Here is a 9319-nt window from a genome sequence, read left to right on the forward strand (position 1 = left end):
TCTCTATCTCTATCTCTCTATCTATCTATATCTATATCTATGCGCATTATTCTCATTCCTCTTCTTTCCTTCCCTCTCCCTTCATTTCCCTTCCTTTTTCTTTCGTAAGTAAAAAACACAAGTTCTTTGTCTGTCCCATCTCATGTGAATACACTTGTTCCGGAATATAATATGCTCTATCCATCTTCCTTCTCTCCTCTTTTTTTTGCTTCCTTCCGTCTTTGCTTTGACAACCTCCCTCAGAGCATGTGTGGATGCCTGCTCCTCTTCATTTGGAGTTAAAGGACACCACAATGACGGTGAAAATGTCGCACATTTAATGTAAAAACACCATCAACATATCAATCGCCGCTTTTTCTCAGAGGTGAGAATGGCGGACAGCATTGTCCCGCCGGGAGGCTCATTGGTCGGGTTATTAAAATGTCGGTGGTGAATGCGCTGTGTGCCTCTAATGACAGGTCTGTCTGAAACCTGGTAGACAGCACAGCAAGCTGCCTGCCACATTATTACTATCCCATTAGAATAAATTAGCATGATCAGCCCCGTATGAGCAGCCTGGCCTTGGTTTGACTATATAAAAATGCCACAGGGCTCCACTTACTCGACCCCATCTAGATGGTAACTAGAAAGAGATGGGACAGTCACCAATCAATGTCTCATTATGTGATATAACAGTGTAAATGACTGACAGATGCAGTATGTCTATGCTGAAAACTCAGGCCTTGATCTGAATGTGGTTTAACTAGGCCAACGCTAGCTAGAGCAAATGATTAACTGCTATGACTCATGCATCAGAGGCTTTGTAGTTAAAAGCTGTAAAAGCACAATGAGTCACAGTCGCGTTTCATTTAATGGCTGAATGACTGTGACTTCCGACCCCACGCTTTTAAAAAGAGCCCACAGTCGCCGGTGAATGGAAAATGGATGTTGAGAGACAGGCTGTAATATCAACAGTCACTCCACCTGTCCTGCCAAGCTTTTATCCCACCATTTCTTTCATCGATTATCGTCGACTGAGCTGATACGAGCAACCGCAGATCAATCCGTTCTCCTGTCGATGCCTGGGCCGGAGGAGCAGAGTCGAAACATGATGACTCTGTAGAAAGCTTATCAGAGTGTGACACCAGCAGACACGAAAGTGGACTGACACACCTTCACCCTCTCTTCATTCTCCTCTTCCGCAGTGATGCAAACGGTGACCTATGACACCACGTGTCATGATCCTCCCCGCAACCCAGACACTGAACTCCACAGCAGAATAGCCACTGCTGCAAAGTTTAAAGCTGCTGCACTCATTTACATGACTAATCGCAGACTGCATGCTCAAGGACATGCAGTGAAATTTAAATTTACTGAGGACTCCATTAAGAGAGCGGCAAGAGGCGGCAAATGGAAAATAAGCGGACGGATCAGCATAAACTCAACTGAGATGCTTTAGGTAGAAACTATCCATCTTGATGACACTTCTTCGCTTTGGTTGGGAAGAGTAAAGTGTGCTGAAGTCATGAGCAGTTTCTCTTTATTCCAGCTCATTTTCAACGCAAAGTCACACAGTATTTCTGAGTCAAGGTATTTGTGTTATCTAAAGGTACGTTCACATTTAACTTGTTTGGTGCGTTTCACACTCTGGCGCATTGGCCCATTGGTTTGGTTCATTTAGTGTAAAAAGCTCTCAATTCAGCTCCGGTGTGGACCACAACAGCAGATGGAAACTGCCCAAAGAGGTCGGTCTTGGTCCAGTTCCAATCAAACTTCATGGGGATGTAAAAGCAAGGCAAACTGGATTTTTCGCACAGCAGATAAGTAATTTTAGCATGAATTCAAAAACTAAACTAGAATTAAATCCATCCACACCATTTTCTCACATCTGAAGGATTGAAAAACGAATTGGTTAATTGAGAAAATATGGAAATAATAATTGGTTGCAGCCTTAATCAGCACGAGCAGGGATTTTTCCTGATCAATCAGATGTAAGGTGGTTGAAACAGAAGTGTGTTGTATTTTTGTCCTCCTCCATGTAATGGAACTACAGGCGTACACCCACTTGTAATGTTACAGTAAGAAATGTCCAGTTTTTCTCCCATCATTATTTATGACATTAAGTCCAGTCGTGGTCTAATAATGTTCATAATTACTTAATTCTTCGTGAGCTCTTTGTGACAGAACATAAATAGACAAATTTGAAGCAGTAAGTTGCTGCATGACTGGCTGTCAGTCACTAGAATTTGATTTACTTCTGTTGCAGCACTGATGATCACCAAAACGGTCCAATGAACGAGGACTTAATGTTTACACCTCTCGGTTCATTTGTAATTAGGCACTGAGCACGAAACTAAAAGGCAACAAGGCATCATTGTTGTCAACTCCCACTTTGTTGTCCATTATATTTTCATCATGAGGGACACTTAAACAACTGTTTTTTTGGGCTTTCCGCTTTCATGTGCCTCCTCTTTTGCACCCTCTCATATTCTCTCTCTCATTGCTGACCCCGCCTCTCTGTTTTCTATGTTTTTACATTTGTGCATCATCCAGTTTCCATGGTACCATTAAGCCCAGTATGTAAAATCATTAACCTCTTTAACCATACTTTTCTCTTGAGTTTCAGATTTATAAATGAAATACGTCGCATATGTATTCTCTTTCTACTGTTTCCCACTGCTTGCTGATAGGATATCATGCTCGTATGAAAATGTTCAGACCCAATGTGCCATTTTTAATTGCTGCAACATTGCATGAAATTGAAAATTCTAAATGGCTTGTGTGTAATTATGGACACATTTCCCTGAAATTCAGCACCCCATATTTGGTGTCTGGAAACTCTGGTAGGTCCATATTGATTTGTCTCAATTTTGCTGCTAGCTAATGGTGACACAACACTGGTTTCCACTTTAAAGTTTGTGAAAGTGTTTTGTAATGCTCAAATCAAGTCCTGCAGCAACAACAGGAGTATTTTCTTTATAAATATAGCTTTGGTATGCATTATATCAAGAAAATATAGTAGAAGAAAAAGAACCACATAGAGCAATCACAGCACAACAACAAGCACCGAAGATGTTGCCACAAATACAAGAGGAATCAGTCAGAAATAAAGTTCTAGCAGATTACCTCCATTGGCTTAGCAGCATTTAAAAGTACTTTCCTACACACTCACTCCTTCTCACCTTGACCTGAGCAGCTTACTAACTGAATCACATCAATGAAGCAAACACAGATGCATTGCATTTATGAGTTTGGAATTAGTGTAGCTCAAACTCATTTCATCATCCGTGAGAAGTCAGCTCTCTGAAGTATACTTACTATCACAGTAGCAACCTACCCTGCCGCAGACAGCACCCCCCCACCAAAAATGGGATTCATCACAGGAATAAATCTCATCAGAGTCACGTAATTATAATTTGCAGGCAGGAAATGAATTAGAAGATGAGAAACGGGGAGAGCCAGCCGTGGATGTGACACGGTGAAGTTTGGCTGAGTAGGAAGTTCATGTCAACAGTTCAGAAAGTGCGTGAACTTCAAATATCCCCACACCCACATGCGCACACTGAATAATAACAAGCCTTCCCCAGAAGCTCAGTAGCAATTTGATAATACAATAACAGCTGGACATCAAATTCTAATTAAATATTCCAGTAAATACACTGAGAATGGAGCAAAGGCTGATTTTACAATGATATAATGTATTGGTGGCAAAACTATGATTAAAGTTCATGGATGTAATTTATTATATGAATAGTCAGCCTAGAGTTTAGAGAAATGCAAATGTCACATCAGAACCCCAGTCCCTGTGTCATTTACCTATGGTGTAGCCTCTCTTCAGCTCGCCACACCGGGGGCTGCGGCGCTGGGCGTTGTTAGTGTTGTTTTCCTGCACGGCAAGGACGGTGGTTGTCTTGGCAACAGGTGGTGCAGCCTTGTTGAGGGGCGAGGCTGGCACCAGTGTCGGGGAGAAACCTTGACTGGCAATATCCACCGACTGAGACTTCTTCTTCAGTCTGCAGGGCACAAGCAAATCACAGAGGCAGAACCCATTATTGTTATGTTTATGAGACTGTTGTATGTGGCAGTGTCATTGTGCGTATACAGCGGGGGTGGGAAATGCTGCGTGACCTTCAGCGTTCAAGGGCAGGCGAATCAAAGCTTATTTGCATCTGAGGTTGTGGATGTCAGAGAAATGTAATTGTGCAAGACAAGTTTTGCATCAGCAAGGAAGTTGGGAGAGAGGATCAATAGGCTAATCACCCCCTTGTTAAGGGTGAATTTATTAACATCGCTCTGCTCGCCCAGTGCAGACTTCTCTACAGCAAAAGGGATAATGCAATATCCAGTATCCCCCATTGGAGGACAGTAGGAGTCCAGAGTTAAGACCTTGCTCGAGACAAAATCTTCAATAACAACCTGAAGAACAAATATTGCAGTATGTGTTCTAGTCTGTGGTGGTGTAGATATATGGATGATTTACAAATGGTCCAGAATCCTGCGGCAAAGCTTTTAACCAGGTCCTCTAAAAAAGGTCTCCTGTAATTCTGATCTTGATTTCTTTATACTGGTGGCCAATCAAATTTAGAATCAGAAATCAGAGAGAACTGCTGTCCTATGTCACTATTAGGTGTCTGATCAGGACTTTTTGGTTGCTCAACTAAAAGAGATTGTGCCTTTAAAATTATGCCTCCTAAACTTTGAAACTCTCTCCCTTTGAATTTAAAAGAGAACTCCATCCGTTTAGCTTGGTTGCACTTCTTTAGCATTGTCAGGTGTGTAGGAAAAACTACGAGGGCTGCGCAAGACTTGCAAAAACCACAAAACGCCCTATGTAGAGCCATTTTTTGGTTTGTCCGTTCCTGACCACATGGCAAACTACACATAAAACTACATTGAATTAAATTTGCAATGTTGACAAAACAGCATTTCTAAATGGAAATCTCAACTACAGTGTAGAATGACAGATATTCCTTAGATATTCTCTTTTGCAGGAAAAGACTTTAGAATTAGACTCCTTATGTAAAATGTATCAAAGGTACTGGCTGGCTGAGCTAGGTCAAATCAAATCTGCCTACGACAACTCCTCAAAGCCTATTAAAAGAATGACGAGATCTTGGGTTCGGGTTGCACAGTTTATAAATGAGTTCACCGGGCTAATCTGAACAGGTAATCCCAAAACACCCAGCAGAAGGTCTATCCACTTACATATGTTCTTGTACTCTCACATGTATACAGACAAAATGCTCAGATACACTAACACACCGACACACAAACATATCATGACAGAGTAAAAAAAACAAGCTCATACTCGGGAGCTCCAATAAAAACTTTGAGGGAAAAAAAAGGGAAAAAAGGGGAAAATGGCCCCTGAAACACTATCTATCTATAGTCTGAAAAAGTCCTGAAACAGCAATACAAGATTCCCAGCACTCCGCTCCCCTCACACACACTTTCAATCATTCCAGCAAAACTGCTGAAGCGAACAGAATCTTTCTGCCCATTTCACCCAAGTGCCCATCCCCTGATGGACCAAAGCAGCACACATGACATAGTGTCTTACTGGCTAATGAAAATGTATAATCTCCATGGAAATGCTGTCTATCACAGTGTGTGTGTGTGTGTGTGTTTCTAAATCGAACAAACCCAAACAGTCTGTTGGAGGAAGCAAAGGCCGAGCTGTGAATAAACACAAGTAGAAAGTGTTCCCCAAAGTCTGTTTAGTTAAAAAAAAAAAAACACACATACACTCACTGACCATTTTCCTACAAAAAAAGCCCTTAATGGACTGCAATCCTTTTGTATTTTTATAGATTTTTCTACCTTATGGTTTATCTTTTCCTTACACAACTTCAGGTGGTGGAAGTTTTCACGAAGCCAAACAAAGGCAGAAGAAGTTATATGCCAGATTGTGCTAATGACTATTTTGAGGAAGCTGCATGTTTGTTTGGATGGCACATAATGAGGTTGGAGAATGAGTGAGGAGAAGAGACCTGCTGCTGCTGTAAATGGGCATGGAGGACGAGAGAGAGACACAGACAGAAAGACAGAGACAGAGAAAGCTGTGTGAAGTCTATCTCCACTCCCTTAGGAGCTGGTACTAATTACTGTCTCATCAGCAGAGCAGAAGCCCCTCTTCTAGCTCTGTTTCACTGAGCTACAAGGCCAAATGGTATAAAAACAGTGTGTGTGTGTGTGCGCATGTGCGTGTGCGCGTGTGCGTGTGTCAGAGATCAAATGAGGATGACAGAATCAATGTGTTGAAGTGCGTGTCTCACAAAGAAAGAGGGAGATAGAGATGGGTGAAGAGAATGTGTACAGTATACGTGCAAACAGTGTTATCCATGTTGATGTGTGCTTGTGTACAGTTCATTGTTTTTTATAGCAGGACAGCAGAGTTCAGTCAAATACCAATTTATTTATGGCTTCACAGGCATGTTTGTGAGGCCTCTACAGTGAAAAGTTCAATCTAGAGTCAGTCAGTTGCAAAGCAAAATGAGACAATGCAGCACATACCTAAACAATAAGACATATATAGATAAATAGATATATATTTCACCACACTAATGTAGCTTCCAGCTGTTTATTTCTTAAGCAACGCAACACTCACTTTTTGAAGCTTGAACTCAAAACAGCATTGCTTAGGTGAAGCCTAATCCACAAACCTTATGAACTACGGAAGTACACCCTGTATCTCCAGAGTCATCTGCAGTGCTGTATAGAAAAGACTTAAGTCTGAGTGTAAAGCCAAACTTCTCTGTCTTCCCTTTGATCTAAAAGTTGCCAACAGTTATACCACTGTGACAACCCTAATGCCATATAATACCATGTCATATGACCCTATAATATAGTGTAATGGTTGAAGGGGCTGGACTTTGTCAGTTTGCAGATACCAAAATGCCATCAGTGATCGACTGAATTTTAACCACTAGGTTTCTAACTGGTTTTACAGTTGACAACATTGACTGACTCGGCTAACACTCTCAGTGATCATTGAGGCAAACTGGCACTGACATGTGATAAAGATCACGGGTTCAGTACTGTGACCTGATGTCAGGTCTAACTGCAGAGGATGGTGCTGTTTTTTTCTCTTCAATGTCCCCAAACAATCCGCCTCCAGCTCTCCACTGTTGAGTTTTTGTTCAATAATGCTTGTTTTATTTTTTCTTGCTGCAGCATATGTACTGTAGGGTCAGCATTTTCTTCTGCAAACAGGCTGCACGGTGCCAACATTTTCCCACTGCCTCAGGCTCTGTACACTGGTAACAATGTCCTGGTCAAAAGCCCTCACGGATCACCTGTGTGTGCCCACGAGGGATGGCAGTTGCATTCACAGTCAACTTGACAAGGATGTGAAAAATGCTGTAAGTCCAGTGGGAGTCCATTTTTGTCCCTTCATTATTAATTTCACAGCATTAGGAGACTTACAGTCAGCATAGTCCTTTCCAGTGTCCATTAGCCGAGCTGTGAACAAAACATTATTGGGCTCCCAGAATCAGAACTCAGGTAATGTAACCCTAAGAGCTGTAATGCTGTGCGCCTACTTCAGCTACAGTCTTCTGTTTCTCATTGTTGTTAATGGAGCAAAGAATGGGTATTATATCCCTTATCTAACTCAAGAACATGACTTTCACAGCAGGTTTACATTTACTTGTTAAGTGTACTGTAATGATGACCAAGCCAAAACAGGCACATTTTGCACAGAAATACTCAAACCTATTACACTAAGCTACACAATTTGAACCGTTATAGTGTGATTGCGTTAGAGTGTGATTGGAAACTTCCAAGTGTCTGTGCAAGCAAAATTACACACGGTTGCTCAGTCAATCTGAATTATTTGGAGTGCGTTTGGTATGCGTGACTCAGAAATACAACGTTAGGAATTTACAGCATCAGATGTAATGTTTACAGTATGCACAGGAGTCCCCGTGGTCCTCCTCTACATCAAGCTAAAAGTGTGAGGTGTTAGAGAGAAAGTGAGGAGTTTCACAAGCTAACTGATAATCCAAGTGAACACCACATCACAAATGCACCCATCTTTACTGTGAAACCCAGAAAAAGGCCCTGGTAGGAAATCAAGAGGCTTTTCCACTCACAAGCAAGGAACTGGCTGTTTGTGATGCCACTGGTTTTTAACGTCAGGTTTTTTTTCCCTGGGTAAATAGGCTTTGCCCTGAGTCGTGATTGCACCAATCTCCATCTCCACTGCAAGCAAAGAGCTCATGAGCACCATAGAGGAATGAGCAGCACACGTCAACAAAGCCACCAGCTGTGATAGATTCCTATCTATGAGCAAATGCTTATACAAAGATGAATAGAGGGAGGGAAAAATGAAAGCAAGCAGACGCAGAGGCATTTTGTTTTCTACCCCGCTGTTGTGATCTGACCTGGGCCAGGAGGCAGTGGTATATTTGCAGCTCTGCCAAACTGGCATCACTAAGATTATCCGACTCTGCAGGGATCCACGTGGTTTGGCAAAGGATGCATAAACAACAGGAAATTTGGGGCTAAGTCAAAACACGCTTATCGCTCCCCTACTAAGAGGGATTAGACTTAGAAAAAAGGGGGCTGTTTTTGCATTGCCTTCCATTCCTCCTCTTTGCTTCGCTTCCCATTGCTTGCCTTGCAGCAACAACATAACACATTTTTTCAGGGAATTGGTGTTTACATATAGCAGAAGATAGGGTGCTGTGCTATATAAAGCCCATAAGGGAAGGCTGGGTTGACGTCATTCTCTGTTACAGTGCTGGCAACACAATGGCCCGTCTGACAGTAATGATGCCTCAGAGTCCAATACTCTGAATGCTGCTTATGTAACTTTGAAGGAAAAGGGAGGGAAAAACCATATCACATTTATTTAGTACAAAGGAGCCCAATTTAGTGAAACACAAAGGGTCAGTGACTAATGTTCAAGGATTTCATATCTTTATCAAGCTGTTGGAAAGTATTCAAGGTGGGCAGATGATGTTATCCTTGTACATAGTACATATCCTTCTTTCCAAAGTGCAGGAACAGATATTTTTGTATCTTAAAGCTGCACTATTCAATATTTTTATTTAAAAAAGAACACAAAATGACTGAATGTTATATGAAAGCTGTCGCTCTCACAGACAATTATCACCTGGCTCTGTAGTTCCCCTCGGCTCTACATAGCGTTTTATCCTCTTATAGCTTATTGTTTGGTTTTCGGTCACAACTTCAATGTTTGGTTCAGTCTCGCTGTTCAAGCTCTTTCCCGCTGCAGCAGCTGTACTCGGCAAAAAATCTCTGATAAACCAACTGTACACTACCTACCTGGCAACAGCAGTTATGGACAAGACTAAAGAGCCAGATATTGCCCTGA

At 41.8% G+C, this 9319-nt stretch overlaps 1 protein-coding gene across 1 annotated transcript in view; it reads right to left on the minus strand.

Moving 5' to 3' along the window:
• Positions 1-9319, minus strand: part of oxr1a (oxidation resistance 1a) — a gene marked incomplete in the record, with an annotated part of 146826 nt that overhangs the window by 77596 nt on the left and 59911 nt on the right. Inside the window, 1 exon segment of the mRNA XM_035671759.1 lies at positions 3796-3992. Within this exon segment, the coding sequence (XP_035527652.1) occupies positions 3796-3992 (197 nt within the window).

This window comes from Morone saxatilis, unplaced genomic scaffold (genome assembly GCF_004916995.1).
Source record: "Morone saxatilis isolate NCDOM2014 unplaced genomic scaffold, NCSU_SB_2.0 Contig24, whole genome shotgun sequence".
NCBI classification, from domain to species: domain Eukaryota; kingdom Metazoa; phylum Chordata; class Actinopteri; family Moronidae; genus Morone; species Morone saxatilis.